At 39.1% G+C, this 19,479-nt stretch overlaps 1 protein-coding gene across 1 annotated transcript; it reads left to right on the forward strand.

The window, feature by feature from the left end:
* Positions 1 to 94: 94 nt before the first annotated feature.
* Positions 95 to 14,667, forward strand: LOC121995474 (PLASMODESMATA CALLOSE-BINDING PROTEIN 3-like). The gene is made up of 5 exons (XM_042549205.1): positions 95 to 136; positions 3,975 to 4,182; positions 4,253 to 4,311; positions 14,146 to 14,186; positions 14,634 to 14,667. The coding sequence occupies exons 1-5, from the start codon at positions 95 to 97 to the stop codon at positions 14,665 to 14,667; spliced, it is 384 nt and encodes a 127-aa protein (XP_042405139.1).
* The last annotated feature ends 4,812 nt before the right edge of the window (positions 14,668 to 19,479 follow it).

Consider the following 19,479-nt stretch of genomic DNA (forward strand, 5'->3'; position numbering starts at 1 on the left):
ATATTAAAAATAGGCCCCTGAGTAATTTGGGCCCTGGGCAAGGGCCCTGGTAGCCCTGGGCCAGGGCCGGCTCTGAGTGGAGCCACATACCTTGATGGCGCTTGCTTGCTCGGAGGTGTGGGTGGCCTTGGCGAAGGTTTCCTTGTCCATGAAGATTGCAGAGAGTCAAAATTCGTACCCATCTCTGAGATGTTTACAAGCGCTGCCTTCCACCTCTCACCCTGGGCAGTAGGGAGCAGGTTGCTTCTTGTGTGAGGTGGCGTGGGCAGGAGGTAGGGGAAGAGGATCGTCGACACCACCTCCTCCGCAAGTTGCCGGTGCTGCCTCCTCCGCAAGCCGCCGACGCTGCTTCATAAGCTTCTGATCGCTAGCAGTCTGGTGCAGAACGAGTCATCCCGCTTTTGGCCGCTTGCCCTCCAACGCAGAACCATAAGGATAATTTTGCATAAATTTTGTTATTAAAAGACCCTACGCTTCCAAGATAATTGGATTCTCCTTTTTGCTGACGTTTTAATGATGTGACAGGTATCTTTCATTCATGAGAATTATCGATTATCTAAATCAAATAGGATTTTCATCGATAATCTTAGATGGATAATATAAATAAGATTATCAAGAATAACTCCTAACCAAACACACCTTAGGTTTCCAAGGTTTTCGAATTCTGGGTTATATCCCCTAATTATTGACGTGACGGGTATGCTTCATTTCAGGAAATCGCTCGTTACCTAAATTAAACAAGGTTTTTATTGACAACCTACTAAGGTTATCAACGATAAACTCCAACCAAACGTCTTTAGAGATTGTGTTATAGTATTAGGTAAAAAAAAAATTAAAACGAACAAAATTTTAGTTGTGCACAGGTGTGCAAGGTAACCAAACCCTATATATATTTATATATATATATATATATATAGCTTAACTCATACCATCAGTGTCAGAATTTGCTGGGGGTTGTAAGAAGAGAATTCCATCACCATTTGTGTTTTAACTTTTAAGTTCCTTGTTGATCATTTTTTAGTATTTTAGTATTCTAGTTCATTATTTACATTACACCCAACGATACATAATTCTTTAACCGCGAGCGGCAGGGAACAAACATATTGAAAACTGGTTGGTCAGGCATTTGCAAGAAATGTACGCGTTGAGCATTTTAACTACCTACATTTTTTTTCCACTATATCTAAGTTGGTTTCCATTTTAACTACCTACATTTCAAAACCCACTAATAGACCTAGAGAGCTCCGATTGTATTCATTTCAGTTTATATGGATTTCTAAAATTGCAAGGAGTTCAAATATGGTGTCCATTATTTATTTTGACTTTTTATATATGTTAACAAGCAAAAATCAAAAAATCGACAAAAAGCCCACATTGGACCTGATATAGACTCAAATCAGGCCCAACGTGGGCCTGATATGGAATGATATCAGGCCCACGTTGGGCCTGATATGATTCCATATCAGGCCCAACATGGGCTTTTATGTCGATTCTTTGATTTTGCTTGTTAACATCTATAAAATAGCTAAAATAAATAATGGATACCATATTTGAACTCCTTGCAATTTTAGAAATCCATAGAAACTGAAATGGGCGCAATCGGAGATCTCTAGGTCCATCAGTGGGTTTTGACCGAAACCCACTGATCGATCTAGAAAGTTCGATTGTACCAATTTCAGTTTTTATGAATTTCTAAAATTACAAGGAGTTAAAATATGGTGTTCATTATTATTTTTGGCACTCCTAGTGGTGGACCAGAGGTTTTGAAAATCCTAAATTTCTCTTTATTTCTTTTTTTTTATTTTATGTTGTGACTAGGCCTGATATCTCCCATATCAAGCCCACATGGGGCCTGATATGGGGAGATATCAGACCCACATTGGGCCTGATATGAAGAGATATCAGGCCCAACGTGGGCATGATATCTCTTCATATCATGCCTAAACAAAAAAAAAGGAAAAAAAGGAGAGATTTAGGGGTTTTCAAAACTTCTGGTCCACCATTAGGAGTGCCAAAAATAATAATTGACACCATATTTTCACTCCTTGTAATTTTCTAGATCGATCAGTGAGTTTCGGTCAAAACCCACTGATGGACCTAGAGAGCTCCGATTGCACTCATTTCAGTTTCTATGGATTTCTAAAATTGCAAGGAGTTCAAATATGGTGTCCATTATTTATTTTAACTTTTTATAGATGTTAACAAACAAAATCAAAGAATCAGCAAAAAAAGCTCACATTGGGCCTGATATGGACTCAAATCAGGCCCAACGTGGGCTTTTATACCGATTCTTTGATTTTGCTTGTTAACATCTATAAAAAGTCAAAATAAATAATGTACATCATATTTGAACTCCTTGTAATTTTAGAAATCGGAGCTCTCTAGGTCCATCAGTGGGTTTTGACCGAAACCCACTGATCGATCTAGAAAGCTCCGATTGCACCCATTTCAGTTCCTGTGGATTTCTAAAATTGCAAGGAGTTCAAATGTTATTTCTATATTCTGTCGATAGAGGAGAGAGAGAAGTGAGAGAAATATAATGAAGAAAAGAAAAATAATAGAAAAAATTAAATTATCAAAAGGGTAAAATAGGAAATGCTTTTAAAAAAGTACGCTCTTTGATAAATACCAAAATAGTATACGCCTTTTGATAAATTTAGATTTTCAAGTGCCCCTTTGGTAAATTGCCGCATATATTTTTTTACTGTTGAACAAAAGATGGCTCTCTTCCTGATGCTCTTTAATAGCTGCGTATTAACTTATAAACTGTGACTAGTGAAGAGTGGAAGCAGGCAGCCGCTTTCCAAACTTTTGAGACGAGCCCTAGCTGCCTTGCTCCAGCCCTCTAGCGGTTCTACTTCTCCCCCTCGCCGTGGGTGGTGGATCAGGCAAGTTCGAGTTCAAGCTCGTCGCCATCGTTTCGGAAGACTGCGACTTGTTTCTCTTAACCTTTTTTTTTTTTTTTTTGTCTTCCTTCTTCTAAAATTTTTTATGTTTCAAATCTGAGCATTGATCATGATGAGCTTTTTTTCTCCTGATCAAAACATGGAAACATGGAAGAAGTTCTCATCCTATATGGAGAAGATATGTGGGCATTTATTTTATGATATTTCTGTTTTTTTGTTCATTTCTCGGATCAAAACATGGTGAAAGTCAGTCTTTTTAGTAATGTAGTCTTCTGCTAGTCATCATGGTCCAGCCATATGCAGATTTCTATGATCTAAATCGAATGCACTATCTATATTTTGACATGGATTGGAAAAACTCTGCTCTCCCTGTTGTGCTTCCCTGAGTGATAGATAAGACATGAGACTGCCTATTGATGGTAGTGTTTGCTTTTAGTAAAGTTTGGGATAATCTTCTTCTCGATGCCTTTTTGCTGTTGATTTTAAGGGATTCGTTTCTTTCTTCTCTTATCCCTAACCCTAGCTCAAAGTTTCTTTTTAGCAGGTTGCTTTCCTGGTTTTCATCGCGCTGTGCTGTTCAGACTTTGCATTTTAACTTTCTCAAGTGTTCCTGTTACCGGTTTATTTCTCTAGTTTTCAGCAATTTTATTCAGATTGGATCGTTGAAACTAGCTGTTTACTTTTCCCATTTTACTTGTCTGAGTGTTTCTCTTTTCTTAAAAGAAGTTCTTCTGGAGTCCTTTGTTTTCTAGAGACGATAAATTCCCAAAACCTAAAATCATACCCAACTTATCCATTGCAATGCTGTTCCTACTATACGGAAAATATTTGAACTCCTCTAGAACAAAAAAAATTGAAAACTGCTCATCAGAAAATACCTTTTTCTGGTCTTTCATCCTATTCTTTTAAAATTTTTAGCTTGTTAATGCGTGAAATGAGTTGAGAGAAACTACATGTTGGTCTCTTTTCTCATTTTTTTCTCTCCTTTTACATATGTTTGCCATGGAATTTGAAGGTTTGCTTTCTGGCTTGGCAGATGCTGCTTGGTGTGTCTGTTAAGTCTGACAGAGTGATGCTGTTCTTCAGAAGACACTGGACTATACTTGTGGAGCAGGAGCTGATTGCTCCACCATTCTCCAAAATGGAGCTTGTTACAACCCCAACACAGTGAAAGCCCATTGCTATTATGCTACCAACAGTTACTTCCAGAGTAACGGGGAAGCACAAGGGGCTTGTGATTTCTTTGGTACTGCCACTCGCTCCACAACAGATCCAAGTCAGCTTCTTTGTCTCTTCTTAAACTCCATCAAATTATTCTGCGTTAACCTCACGCTACTTTCTTTCAGGTTACAGTGGCTGCACATACCCACATCGAGCTCCTCCCAGAACCATCGTTTCTTTGTGGGTCAGTTCGCCTTCCCATCTCTCCTATCTATTTTGATATTCTAGCTTTCTTTCATATTCCATTAAATCAGTTTTTCCCCAATTCCATTAAAATTCTAGCTGGCACATTAATCATTTTCAAACATCATAAAATCTCTATCACATTAATATTATTTTATTGTTTCTATTACATGAAGATGTCGGAATCAAGCATATTTTATTTCATTGCTCGTCCCGATTGTATCCTCTTTGTAAATATATACCATCATCCCAGAAGGGATGGAAACAACTTTTCTTCTCTGTATCTCTAAATTCTCTCCTTCGATCCCTACTCCTCTTCCTGGGCAACCCATGTTCCTACTCTACCGTCCCCTTGGGACGGACAATAGGCTAGCGCATGTGTGCAACTAAAATCTAACTAATTGAAAAGACATTTAATCAAACACTTGTGCGTGAGTCAATGCAATTGGAAACATAGTAGGTCAAGTTAATACAAGCACTTAGCATTCACATGAAATATATCAACTCAGCACATGAGAAGAATCCAACGCACAAAAACAACCAACAAACATAAACTACATATAAGAGTACGACCCAAGCTCGCAGATGGATTGCGGTTGTAGATGGTTCTTCAAATGTAGTGGTTGATTGGAGCTTGGATGAAGTAAGACCTCTGGTTAGAAGAGAAGTGGGCTGCTGGAATTTGGAAGGGCCTAACGTCGTAAGTGGAGATGGATTCTCCGATCTTCTAACCCTAAGAGGAGGTGGAGATGAAGTGGCCAGATCTCCCTCTTCTAACCTGAAGATGAAGTGTGGCCGGATCTCCCTCTTCTAACCCGAAGAGAACAGATGGCCGGATAATAAAGAAGGGGCTGCCCGAAGTGGAGGAAGAAAATGAAGCTTCGGTTCTCCCCCTTCTAACTCGAAGAGGGATGGCCGGAGATGGTGTGATAGGAATTCGGAGACCTATCACGTGGAAAAATCAAAAGAGAAAAATGAAAAAGGGGATAAAGTGATCACTTCGAGGGGATTAACTTCCAATAATCAAATGAAATTGATTAACTAAAAGGAAAATTACTTTTCTTCCAAAATTACGTAACGTCTCTTTAAAAAGACATCTAAACAACCTTTTCAAAGGAAAAGGTCTAAAATAAAACTATATTTTCAAGAGAAAATGTCTTATCTAAGACTTGTCTTATAAAAGGAAAATGTCTAAAACTTATCTTAAAAAAAAGGCAGGTGCACAAAACTCCCACTATGCGGGGTGAAGGATCCATTATGACCTTTTGATCACAAAACAACAACTTTACCGTTGCACCAAGGCTCCCCTTCATCTAAAACTTATCTTAGAAAAGGAAATAAAGTTAAAGGATTTATTTGAATAGATCCATTAAAGGATTCTATCATTCCACTGCCCTTCAAAACAACCTTGTCCTTTGTTTAGCAATAAACTCTGGAACATTTTCTTGAATGGTATCATATAATCATAAGTACTGCTCCAATTCTAACTTCGGATGCATCGGGTTCAGTGACAAATTGTTTATTAGGTAGTGCAAGAACTAGTGTTGTCATCATAGTCTCCTTTAAATTCTGGAATACCTTTTTTTTGCTTCAAGACACCATCTAAATGCATTTGTGAGACCCAAAAAATCACGTAATGCCTTGATACTCTTTGGGGTGGGCCACTTTATCATAACTAGCACCTTTGAGAGATCAGTAGCTACTCCTTTTTGGCTTACAATATGACCAAGGTATTCCACCTTAGTTGTCCCAAAGCTGTACTTTGCTCTTTTCATAGAAAGAGAATGCTCACGCAAAAGAGTGAGTACTTTATAAAGATGATGCAAATGATCTTCAAACGATGAACTATAAACAAGGATGTCATCAAAGAAATTCAAAATAAACTTACGGAGGTAAGGCCTGAAGATATCATTCATCAAACTTTAGAATGTAAAAGGTGCATTAGTTAAACCGAAAGACATGACTAAAAATTCATAATGACCATCATGAGTCTGAAAGGCTGTTTTTGGAATGTCTGGTTGATGGATTCTTATCTGATGGAAACCTGAGCAAAGATCCAACTTTGAGAAGAATGAGAAACCTCCTAATTCATCAAGTAATTCATCAATGATGGGGATGGGGTACTTGCCTTTCACTGTAATTTTATTGAGCGCCTGGTAATCTACACATTCACCAATTTCCGTCTTTCTTTCGTACATGCAGTATTGGAGGAAAATATGGAATTACACTTGGGCGAACGATACTAGCTTGATATTGGAGTGTATACTAAAAGCCTAGCTTTTGTAAACATTTATTTTTGAAATAAAAGAATCACATTGGTCAATATCTGCATTTATTTGTTAAATGTAATTGATCAATTAATTTATAAAGTAGATAACATGGAGTATGGTGTCACACTCAGGAGATCATGTTGTCGGTTCTCTATAAATTATAAACAGTTGCTCACGATTAAGATGGAAAGGAACAAACCATCAGAATAGTCGTAGTTTAATTAAGTATTAGTTTATCTTGACTAATAAATTACACTAATACACTTTAAGTGTATTGAGTAGGACCATTTAGGTAAGTTCTTTTTGTACTGACCTAGTAAAAGAACTAGACCTTAGTTATTATGGAAGTGTGTGCTCTTATAAAGGATGAGGTTTAGCTCGATAAATCAATATACCCGATAAGTTGGGAAATGATATTATTTATAGTGTGTGTTGTTGATTATAGAAGAAATCTGTGTCCTAATTATCTAGGTTGAGAATGTCTCCAAGAGGAGCTCATAAGGATTGTCATGTTAAACCCTGCAGGTGGACTTAGTCCGACATGACAATGAAGTTGAGTGATACTACTCTTGGAGCTGGATATTAATTAAGTGAGTTGTCAGTAACTTACTTAATTAGTGGGTGATCCGGTGGTAAGGACGGGGGACCCTCGTTAGCGGGAGGTCAACGACACGTGGAGGTCAATGGTCAATAGGGTCAACCCCAAGATCGCGCCGAGCGAATAGAGGCCGTGCCGAGCGGAATGGCAGGTCGACCGAGCATCCGGTCGATCGAACATCCGGCCAGGGGTCTCCAAGGCCGGACGAAAGACAACCCGAACAGGGTCGGGTTTCCGATACTCAAGGTAAAAGAGTCTATGGTCTGCTCGGCCGAGCCACAGGACAATAAGACGCAATTCCATCCGAGCACATGAGCAGGGCTTCCCTGCTCGAGTCGAGGTATGCACATTCATTGAGGCCATGAGCGCCGAGCGGTTGGTCCGCTCGGCCTGGGAATAGGCAAAAGCGCAAAGGGACAAAAAGGACAGTTGGTAACATCATCCTCGAGACACCTGCCGCCGACAAACAGCATGGTCGACGGCCGGAGCAGACAGAGTATCGTACGGTGGAAGTTTCCACCGTTACATCAGGGATATATTCGGACGATTGCGGAATGACGTCAGACATGCTTTTCTGACACAACCCTACTGAGGTATGTTTGGGGAAGTGCGCACGCATCGAGAAGCGTGCCCGCGCCTCCCCGGGGTCCTATATAAGGACCCCTAGACTTCGACGGAGGTATGCGATTCTCATCACTATAGCCGAGCGAATAGAGGCCGTGCCGAGCGGAATGGCATCAAGATCGCGCCGAGCGAATAGAGGCTGTGCCGAGCGGAATGGCAGGTCGACCGAGCATCCGGTCGACCGAACATCCGGTCAAGGGTCTCCAAGGCCGGACGAAAGACAGCCCGAACAGGGGTCGGGTTTCCGATGCTCAAGGTAAAAGAGTCTATGGTCCGCTCGGCCGAGCCACAGGACAATAAGACGTAATTCCATCCTAGCACATGAGCAGGGCTTCCCTACTCGAGTCGAGGTATGCGCATTCACTGAGGCCCTGAGCGCCGAGCGGCTGGTCCACTCGGCCCGGGAACAGGCAAGAGCGCAAAGGGACAAAAAGGACAACTGGTAACATCATCCTCGAGACACCTGCCGCCGACAAACAGCATGGTCGACAGCCGGAGCGGACAGAATATCGTACGGTGGAAGTTTCCACCGTTACATCAGGGATATGCTCGGACGATTGCGGAATGACGTCAGACATGCTTTTCTGACGCAACCCTACTGAGGTATGTTTGGGGAAGTGCGCACGCATCGAGAAGCGTGCCTGCGCCTCCCTGGGGTCCTATATAGGACCCCCAGATTTCGACGGAGGTATGCGATTCTCATCACTGTAGCCACAGTAGCGTTACTTCGTTCCTCTTCTTCTTCACTGCTTGACTTGAGCGTCGGAGGGTCGTCGCCGGGAAACCCCTCCCGGCTCGACTTCTTTGCTGGTTCATCGGTGGTCTACACCATCATCAGAGGACAGCGGAGAGCGCCACGTCCCTAGCGTCCATCGACTCAACGCTCGGACAGGATCAAATTGGTGCCGTCTGTGGGAACGCACCTGAATCCGAGCAAAGAAGATGGAAGAAGCTGGACGCCAACTCATTGTGACACTCTCCCCCGAAGAGCTCGACGCACTCATCCAAGCGCGAGCAGCCAAGATAGTCGAGCAACAACAAAAGGCTCAAGCCGATCAGATAGCGCAACAGGCAACGTCGGCATCAGGCGGTCTGGCGGCACCAGACGATCGGCCGGAGCAGCTCTCAATATGGGACCAAAACAAAGGGTCGATCGCCACTCAGGTGGAAGCCCCGCCCGCCCCGATACCGTTCAATCGGGCTTTATTCCAAACGCCCTCGAAAGTCGCGCAAGCCAACCTCGACCGGGGCTCTTCGTTCGATGAGGCGCCCCTCCGCCCCGATACCGTTCATGAATGAGCATTTGATGATAATGAAGGGTATGAGACCTTCATTTGAATCGTGTGTGAAGACAACGAGTGAAGTTGTATACAACAAGTGAATATACCAAGTGGTATATGCTCAAGGATGGACGTTAAGAATAATGAAGGGTATGTGACCTTCGTTATTATGTTGTGAACAACGTAGGGTAACTCTTCAGGAGGAGAGTTTGTTTTTGTTATATGCCCAAAAATGAGGCATGTAGGGATTTGATGTGTGCCAATAGGGAGAGAATGAAAGGGTTTAAGTTAGGTCTTCATTATCTAAGAGGGAGTTTGCCCTCTTAAGGGGAGAATGTAGGGTTTAACTTATGTCTTCATTACCTAGTGGCATGAAGGGAGTTGAGGCTATGTGATTAGCCTAACTTAAATGCGGTATTGTCAAACATCCAAAAGGGAGAGATTGTTGGTGAAATATTCCTTAGGTCAAGGTTGACCTGATTGACTGAGCTTGAATTGATTCAAGCTCGAGTCTTGATGTTTGGGTTTCAATGTTTGACAATACATGGAGATAAGATATGGAGATTGCAGGTGTAATTGTTCATGTGGTTAGATTGTGAAGGAGAGTCAAGTAGGTCAAGGTTGACTGGATACTTGACTGGAAAATCCTAGTGAGTGAAGTTAGGTGAAAGTCCTGGTGAGTGAAGCCAGACAGTTGGAAAATCCTAGTGAGTAAAGTTAAGTGAAAGTCCTGGTGAGTGAAGCCAGGCAACAGGAAAACCCTAGTGAGTGAAGCTAGGCAGAAGAGAAATCCTGGTGAGTGAAGTCAGGTGAAAGACCTGGTGAGTGAAGCCAAGCAAAGAAAATCCAGATGGATCAAGGATGATCGGACATCTGGTGTTGGGAAGTCCAAGTAGGTCAAAGGGATTGACCGAATACTTGACACGAGAAAATCCAGATGGGTCAAGGTTGACTAGATATCTGGTGGAAGTTCAAGTGGGTCAAAAGGATTGACTGGACACTTGGTGAGCGAGTTCTAGCAGGTTAAGGGTGTCCGGATGCTAGGCATGATGGACCAACAGGTCATAGTTGACCGGATGTTGGTTTAGGAGGCTTTAGACTTGATTTTGGGAGAAATCATGAGCTGGATCGATCCGTCGATCGATTGGCTCATGCCCAATCGATCGGCTGATCGATTGGGCAAGTCTTTGCGACAAGCCTCCTCCCAATCGATCAGTGGATCGATTGGGAGAAGTGCGCGATCGCACAGAATAGCTCTGGATCGATCGGCCGATCGATCCATAGCCCCTAATCGATCAATGAATCGATTGGGAGTCGCGATTCTGCGCAATAAGCCCTGGATCGATCAGCCGATCGATCCAAGCATTTCCCGAGAGCACAGAGGCGTTCTGGATCGATCGATCGATCGATCCAAAGCCTCCCCGATCGATTGGGAGCAATCCAATCGATCGTGATCCGATCATTGGCGTCGTATTTAGCTGGTGGCGTGCGATTTTTTCGAGAGCTCTCGACAAGAACTCACGGTCTTCGTCTCCAGCGAGAACAGATCTTCACAGCGACTTCTCCACAGCTCTCACGCCGGATCTTGAAGGTTCTTGGAGGTTTTCCAAGTCAAGAGGCGAGGAAGAAGCTAGGGTTAGAGTTTATTGTGCATATCTTGTAAGCTTTTGCTTATTTTGTATTTCCCTTTCCTTCCTCTTGTACTGAGAGTGTTGTAGGGCTTTTCCGTCTTTGGTAGTTATCATAAAGGAGTGTTTTTCACAGTGTTCTAAAACGCGGGCTAGGCGGCCGCCTAGGCGCCGCCTAGTCGCTGTGCGGCAGCAAGCCGCGCCGGAAAACCCCCAGGCGGGTGACCTCGGCGGCCCAGCCGCCTAGGCGGCTCTCGGCGGGCCTCGTCGGGCCTCCGCGACACGTTATTTAGGTTTAACTGTTTTGGTATTTTGTTCGAAATTTCCTGTTTACGCCTTCGTCGTCTCTCAGCGTCGCTTCGTCTTCTCATCGTTGCTGCGTAGCTGCATTGTTGCGTCGAAGGCTTCGTCGCTCCGGTAAGTTTTTACGTTTTTAAGTTTTTACGTTTAGACTTGATACATCAACAAAAGAACAGTGTTGAGTCATCGCCGTGGCACGTCTCCGGCGACGCCGGACGCGTCCGCAGCCGCCGGACGCGTCGTAGGACGCGTCCGACAGCATCGTGTGATGCTTGGACTTCGCCGAACGCGCCGGACACGTCCGGCGGAGCTTTTGGCGACGCCGGAGGCCTCCCGCGAGGCGCCGGTGGCGTCCTCGCTGTCGCGCGAGTCGCGAGACGGCGTTTTTTGTTTTTTTTTTAATTTAATAAATTCAAACAATTCCTTTAAAATTTAAATATATTTAAAATTTATTTTTTTAATAAATTTTATTAATTTATATAAAACAAATTTAAATATATAAAATTCCATTATTAATTTTATAATTTATTATTTATATAATCACTAATCAGATTTTAATATATAAATAATATATTTAATTTTTTTAATAAATAATATTAAATATTAATTTATATATTAACAGATTTAAAAATTATAATAAATATTATCATTTATCAGATATTCAGATTTAAAAAATAAAAAATATTTAAATTTTTAAAAAATATAATACATATTATTAATTTATATAAATCATATTTATAAATTTTATATATTATTAATTTATATTAATCGAATTTATAAATATTAAAATTATATTAAAATTCTAATAAATATTTTTAATTTATATAAATCAGTTTTAAAAATATGAAAATTAAATTAAAATTTTAAAATTTCCAATAAATAATAAATATGATTAGTTTATAATTATATATAACAGTATAAAACAGATTTAAAAATATAAAAAAAATATATTTAAAATTTAATTTATTTAAACACATATCTAATAAATTTTATTAATTAGATTAAGATATATAAAAAAATATTCTCAGATTGGTTAATGACTTAATGTTATTAAAATATTTTGTATTGTATGCCTGTATCTGTATAGTATAATTAAATATTTAAATTTTATTATCATGTTATGTCTTGTTAGTTATTAATATATATAATTTTTTCAGATTATATCTGTTATCAATGGCAAGTAATCCATCTTCGATAGCATCTGTCACTCAACTCGAATCCGGGATTCTTAGAAGAAAGTCAAATGACATCGGATGGGAGTTTGGGATATTAATTGATCCTAAGAACCTCGACAAAATTAAATGTAAGTTATGTGGAAAAGCAATGTCAGGGGGAGTGTATAGGATAAAGGAGCACATTGGAAATATACCTGGAAATATATCTGGTTGTCGAAAAGCATCTCAAGAAGACAAAAATAAGTGCAAACAGGCTATTTTAGAAGGGAGGAACAGAAAGAAGAACAAAATAATGGAAGAACAAAGTTGTAGAGCAGAGGTGGCTATTTCCGTAGATGAAGAAGAAGGTCTTGAAATTGAAGGGATGGATGGAGTTAAAAAACCTCTTCCACTTGGCCCCATGGATAGATATGCATCAGCAATTGCTCTAGAAAATGCAGGCTCCAGTGGAAGTAAAGTACTTCGCCAAAAAAACATAAATGAGACTCTTTTCAAAGAGAGAACTCAACAAGTTCAACAATATGTTGGGAGATGAGTTTATGAAAATGGAATCTCATTCAATGCTGTCGATAATGATAACTTCAAGCAACTAATGGAGGCAGTGGGTCAATTTGGACCAGGATTCAAGCCTCCAACTCAATATCAACTTAGAGAGCCACTATTGAAAGCCGAAGTTGAAAGAACAAAACAATTGCTGAAGAAACATGAAGAAGAATGGGTGCTCAATTATGACAGATGCATGGAGTGATAGAAAAAGAAGAAGCATCTTAAATTTATGTGTTAATTGCAAGGAGGGTGGCGCATACAGCTGAACTTATTTTTGAGTATGTTGACAAGTGTGTTGAACAAGTAGGAGCTCAGAATATTGTTCAGATTGTAACAGACAATGCCACCAACAATATGGCTGCAGCTAAATTGATGAGAGAAAAACGACCCGGGATCTTTTGGAGTTCATGTGCAACTCACACTATTAATCTCATGCTTGAAAGTATTGGCAAACTTCCACGATATAAAAAGGTGATTGAGCAATTCAAGGCTTTTACCATTTTCATCTATGCTCACCATAATACTTTATCATTGATGAGAAGTTTCACGAAGAAGAGAGACATAGTCCGACCAGGAGTTACCAGGTTTGCATCAAATTTCCTCACATTGCAAAGTTTGATTGAAAAAAAAGCTAGTTTAAGAGCCATGTTTACAAGTGATATGTGGGAGAAATGTAAATGGTCAAAAACAAACAAAGGAAAATTGGCTTACTCTACAGTGATGAGCATGAGTTTTTGGAATGGTGTGACACTTTGTTTGAAAATATTTGCTCCTTTGGTAAGAATTCTTCGATTGGTAGATGGAGATAGAAAGCCATCGATGGGGTTTCTATATGGGGAGCTTCTTCAAGCTAAAGAAGATAACTCTGAATAACGTGGAATCAAATTATCAATCTATCATAGTCATTATTGAGTCAAAAATGAAGGATAGACTTGATACATCATTGCATACCACTGCATTTTTGTTGAATCCTTATTTTTACTACAAAGATAGTTCTATTGCTCTTTATGAGGAGGTCGCGATGGGGATTTTTGAATGCATGGAAACTTTGCATGCCAATGAGTTAGATCTACAAGATACAATTATTAACAAGGAATTTCCAAAATATAGAAATAAGACTGGGTTATTTGGAAAAACATTGGCAGCAAAAGCATGTGAAAAAAATGATGATACATTTGATCCATGTGCATGGTGGAGTACATACGGTGCTCACACACCTAACTTGCTAAGGGTGGCATTGAGGATACTTTCATTAACTACAAGTTCATCGGGGTGTGAAAGAAATTGGAGTACATTTGAAGGAGTAAGTTTTAAACTTTCAGTCTACTCTTTAATTAAATTAGTTATAATTTTTAACGTCTATACTTTATATTCAGGTACTGACTATAATATTTACTTTCTCTATTTTTTTTAGATTCACACAAAGAAAAGAAATAGGTTGGATGCCAACAGGTTGAACAATCTAGTATTTGTCCAATTTAATGCTAGATTGTTGAACAAACAAAAAAGAGAAAAAGAAAGAAATGTTGATGTCCTTCTTGCAAAAGATGCTTCAAATGCACAAGGTTGGATTGTGGATGGTGGGGAAGATGATGAAGTTGAACTAGGTTCCGGGCTCACTTGGCAAATGGTTGATGAAGCAAGTGGAGCAGATGAAAATCTACAACCCCGAAGAAGCTCTAGAGTGAGAGAACTTCATGAAGATGATTTTGAATCTGAAGAAGAAGACGAGGATCACAATAATGATATTGAGTTTGTGTCCGATGAAGAACAAGTTATTGAAAATTATGGAGAAGAGGAAGCAGAATAAATACGAGTTTATGAGATATTATTAGTTGTGTAATTTTGAACTCATTTTGTTAAGACATGATTTACGTTATTTAACAATTATATTTTGCTTAGTGGTTACTGGTTACTGATTCACAATGCATTGTAATCTTGAATTGAACTATTGCTACTATTTTCCAATGTTCTACTGTTTGTTATATGATTATGATAACTTACTGCATGTTCTATTGTTTAACTGCTTTTTTTAACTCATATTTACTAAGTCTAGTATATTTCCTTTGCACAAAACTATTAATTTTCTTTTATAGTTTTTCATTTTTTGGTATTGGAAAGTATGTATTTATTTCAGCATACATAGTTAGATCTCCATTGTTATGAAATTGTTTAAGACAACATTTAGATTTGTATATGACATTATCCACAGTCCACATGAAACAAGGAATACCGAGGAATCCGCCTAGCGCCGCCTAGTCCCCGCCTAGGCGGCCTAGGCGCTAGGCGCTGGTCCGCCGCCCGACTAGCGCCTAGCGAATTTTAGAACTTTGGTTTTTCATAGTGGAGGGTGCGTGAGTGTGTGGATCCTTGGATTAGTCACCTCTTGTGAGGTGGATACCAAGTAAATCCTTAGTGTTAGCTTTGTGGTTGTTTTCTTTGTATTTTCCGTTGCATATCCTTGAAGAAACAAACAACGAAGAGCACGACGAGCGCACCGAGCTATTCACCCCCCCTAGCTATATAATCGGTCCCAACAATGACTACGTTATCCACGTCTTCCAAGATAAATGACTATATTGTTCATGTCTTTCGGGAGAAATAATTCAACGAACTACGTAGGATGCAACCTCCGTAGGAGGGGGTTGAGTGACCAAGCGACAGGAAATGGTGATCGAGCGAAGGGAAGTCGGGTGACCGAGCTACAGGAGTCAGTGACTGAGCTGAGGAGTCAGTGGTTGAGCGAAGGGAAGTTAGGTGATTGAGCTGAAGGGCGTTGGGTGACCGAGCTGTAGGAGTCAATGACTAAGCTGTAGGAATCGGTGACCAAGCGGTGAGCAAGCTATAGGAGTTGGTGACCGGGCTACAGGAGTCGACGACTGAGCTGAGAGAGTTGGGTGCATGGCCTTGACCAGGGTTGACCTTATGCTCCCCTTGACTTACAACTTTGCTTGATTTTTGACCAAGGACTCAACTTCTATCTTGACCTTGTCATGTGTAGACCTCCACTATCCGCCACATCACAAGCCTCTTTGTCGAGTCTAGTCGAAGGAGGGCTCGAGTTGATTGATTAGAATGTTGTGTTTCAGGCTTAGACTCATTGATAACGTCCAATTTTGTCATAAAATTGGTATAGATAAAATACCGAAACCCCTCTATCTACACGAATGTAGTATAGATATAGCCCAGATCGTCTCTCAAGGAATGCAATTGGTCAATTCAAATCTCAGAATCAATTTATTAGAAATGGGGGTTGGTTTCAGACTCTCTCTACACGAATGTAGTATAGATATAGCCCAGATCGTCTCTCAAGGAATGCGACGGGTGAATTCAAATCTCAGAATCAATTTATTAGAAATGGAGGCTGGTTTGAGATCCCTAAACTAATGACAATTGAAATAAACCTAATCTATTCTAATCTAAAATTACAAGGAAATTTAAGAAGCAAGAAGCAATTAATGAAACCTAAGGTATTAAATGAAACCTAACACTTACAGTTAAAAAGAATTGTAAACTTATAGTTTAAAAGAATGAATGACATCTTTGAAAAGGCATACAGATTGGAAACCTGCTAAAGAATCAATGAACAGTTGGATCCGTCGAACAAGCCCAGGTAATCCTAATCTTCTTTTTTAACTTTCTTCTCCGTCCTACAACGCAAAGGGCCAAAGGCACCAGTTCTGTCGTAATAGCGCACCGGCGGTCATTCACACGACCTAATGCCGCAGTGGCTGTCTCACTCGCGTGACCTAATTGCACGGGGGTTGTCACACGCAATGGCGGCTATTCCTGCGACCTAATACCACAATGGCTATCTCGTTCACGTGACCTAATCGCGCGGTGGCTGTTACACGCAACGCCAACTGCTCAAGCAACCTAATCGGCTGCCGCCAATTGCCACTGCCTAGAACCATGCATTGGTCTCAACCTCGATCGTCTTAGCCATTGTCATGGTCACGCAGTCTTGGCTGCGCCCTTTTCTGCTTTGTACGCTGCGGATGCACAATTAAACTTTACTGTTTTATTTTTTTTAATATTTATTATTTTATTAATAAATTATTTTGTAGATTCATCTAAAATTATATCGTATGTGGCAATGCATTAGCTTCCATTTGCCACTTAATTTTATTATAGATTCAAAATATATTATAAATAATATTAAATTTCTTAAAACTGATCAAATTATAAGTTAAATAACACCAAAATAATTTATTTTAAAATTTACTCCTGAACAAAAAATCAAAGTACCACATATTTCAGTAGCCAGTCGTTATATAAGTTAAATTGTTATGTTCAGAATAAAACACAATGAACAGATGAGGAATGAAATGAATGATTGCTAGGAAGTCCTTATATATCAGTCTGGTCATCTTTAAAAACAGTTATCTGATAAAAGGAAATAACACAAATTAACAACAATATCTAATTAATTTAACATAGAAAAAGATTGTGAATGTTCAGAAATGAGTATTATAGATTGTTAGTATCAAATAAGCAATATAAAGGCATGTGAAATATATTATAGAGGTGTCGAGCATGCATCCAAAACGCTGATCTGTGCATGCATGTCTTCCATTCGATGGTCTGTTTCACTTGATGGCCTACCCGGCCCACCTACTCAGGATTTAGCTTAATTGGTTCCATTGAACCGGACCAGATTGGCTGGTTCAGTCTGATTCTAATAAAATTACTTATGGCACGTACCTGAAAACAGTGTAATAAATAAAGGACATGGCAGCCAAAAGCTAGGTTCCTAACAATTTAATATTTTGGAATAAATACTCTCCGGTTGCTAATATATAAACAAAGAGAACTCAAAAGGAAAATGAACCGTTCTTTGAAATTACTTAAACCACTTTCTTTATCGTAATGTGAAATAAAATCAAGTATGTTTTTATGGATTATTTGAATAGGTAGAGATTCTGTCTCCTTTTTTTATTTAAAAAATTTCTTTACATGGATATTCATGTACTTTTGTAATACAAGTTAGTCATGACATAACAAAGCTTAAGTACCTTCCGTCAAGCATTTCATATGATAATTAACTTTTAAAAAGTGTTGTTTTTTTTACCTAAGTATTATGGAAAAGAAAGTTTTGCATACTATTGTTGGTAAAATAAATTATTTACCGAAAAGAGAGCTCGAAATAGGAGATGAGGGAATTCTTATCATAGACATCTTCCACTAGATATTTTTCCACTAACTATTTTCACTAACTTTTTGAGTGTTGGGCATGAGATAACAGATATGCTCCAAGTAGGGGTTAGCAGTGAGCAAAGGTTGGATGAAGTCGAATAAACCAACCTAACTGGCTGAATTCAAAAATTCAGTTTGGTTAATTCAAAATTTTTTGTTTTTTTTAAAAGGTTATATTAGTTAATTTAGTTCAATTTGATTTAAAATCTCTTATTTGCTTAAGCTGAAAAATTGAAATAAAAATTATTCGGTAAATGCCAAAGTATATAAACCGATAAGTCCTTAACTAATCTATAAATCTCCCCTGGTACCATAAAATTTTGGTAAATTTGGTTTTTGATTGAATTATCTGATCTTTTATCTATTCGCTTTGTTCGGTATCTATTGAAAAATGAGGTCGGTTTAGTTAATTCGAAAAAATTGATTTATTCAATTTTGGTTAATTCAGTTCGATTTGATTCGGTTTTAATTAATCGAATACTATGAAAGGCAATTCAAATCAGACAATTTATTCAAAAAGAGTTAGTGTAAGTCGAGTTGGCGGAACTTCCAACAAAACTTTTCAATTCTTCCGTATAACAAAAATGATACTCTGAAGATACTGAGGTTTGATAGCTGAAGAACCTATATGATGTTTCTTAACTTTTTGCATTCATCAATGTTCAATTTGTGAAGATTAAGAAATATTATTTGAGGTTATACTTCTTTCCAAGAGATTTCCTAAAAATCTTCGACAGCCATGACCGTTATATCTCTCAAACATTCAAGGCCTTTTTTCACGATCCTCATTACTCTAAGCATTTGTTAATTTACCACTGTCATGACATTTACAATCTTTAGTAGTTTAAGACCGTGTCTTGTGTTGTGGCTAACTCATGATGCTCGTAAATAGTTGATTTCAATTAGTCAAGTCTCTTATGTTTTATAGTTGGAGTTTTCATCTAGATAATTGTGGTAAAGAATTCAACCATTCAAAATCTGTCATTGAGTATAGGATAATTCCAATGTATCTTTGGCATTGAGTACAAGATAATTGCAATGTTTGTTACTGAGTACAGGGTAATTGCAATATATCTTTGGCATCCTTTAAATCCCTCTAGCTCATCCAAGTTAGTGCTCTTGCTCTCATATAAATCTGACAATTTAATCAAGGTAAGCTGGATATCGTTCTCTTGGGTACTTGGGCAAAAGTCATAGTCCCTTCCAAAGACTTGAGTTTAGCAAGGTTAGTCAACTCTACTAGCAACACTTTGACTAGGGTGAAGTCAAGCCTGCAACTTTTTGCCTCACATCAACCCCCATTTCAATGCATATATACTTGCTTGCTAAGTGTCATGAAAATTACCACCTTGTACTTCAAATGCTCGCAATACTTGCTCCATCCTATAAGATCATAAAATTCCCAAATGTCATCAAGAAATAATAAGCAATTATTTTCCTTGAGGAAGTTGAAAAGGTTAAAAGTGATACCATATACTGCACCGAATTCTAAATCATATATTTTATATAATACAAAAAGTTAAGTTAAAAAAAAATTATATCGAAATCGTAC

Source organism: Zingiber officinale, chromosome 6A (genome assembly GCF_018446385.1).
Source record: "Zingiber officinale cultivar Zhangliang chromosome 6A, Zo_v1.1, whole genome shotgun sequence".
Taxonomy (NCBI): Eukaryota; Viridiplantae; Streptophyta; class Magnoliopsida; order Zingiberales; family Zingiberaceae; genus Zingiber; species Zingiber officinale.

Excerpts from the sequence above, each read along its gene's own strand:
- LOC121995474 (XM_042549205.1), top strand. The coding sequence starts at position 95 with ATGGCGCTTGCTTGCTCGGAGGTGTGGGTGGCCTTGGCGAAG. Across the intron at positions 137-3,974 it reads TGTGGGTGGCCTTGGCGAAG|AGTGATGCTGTTCTTCAGAA; the intron begins GTTTCCTTGTCC and ends TAAGTCTGACAG. Across the intron at positions 4,312-14,145 it reads GAACCATCGTTTCTTTGTGG|ATTCACACAAAGAAAAGAAA; the intron begins GTCAGTTCGCCT and ends TATTTTTTTTAG.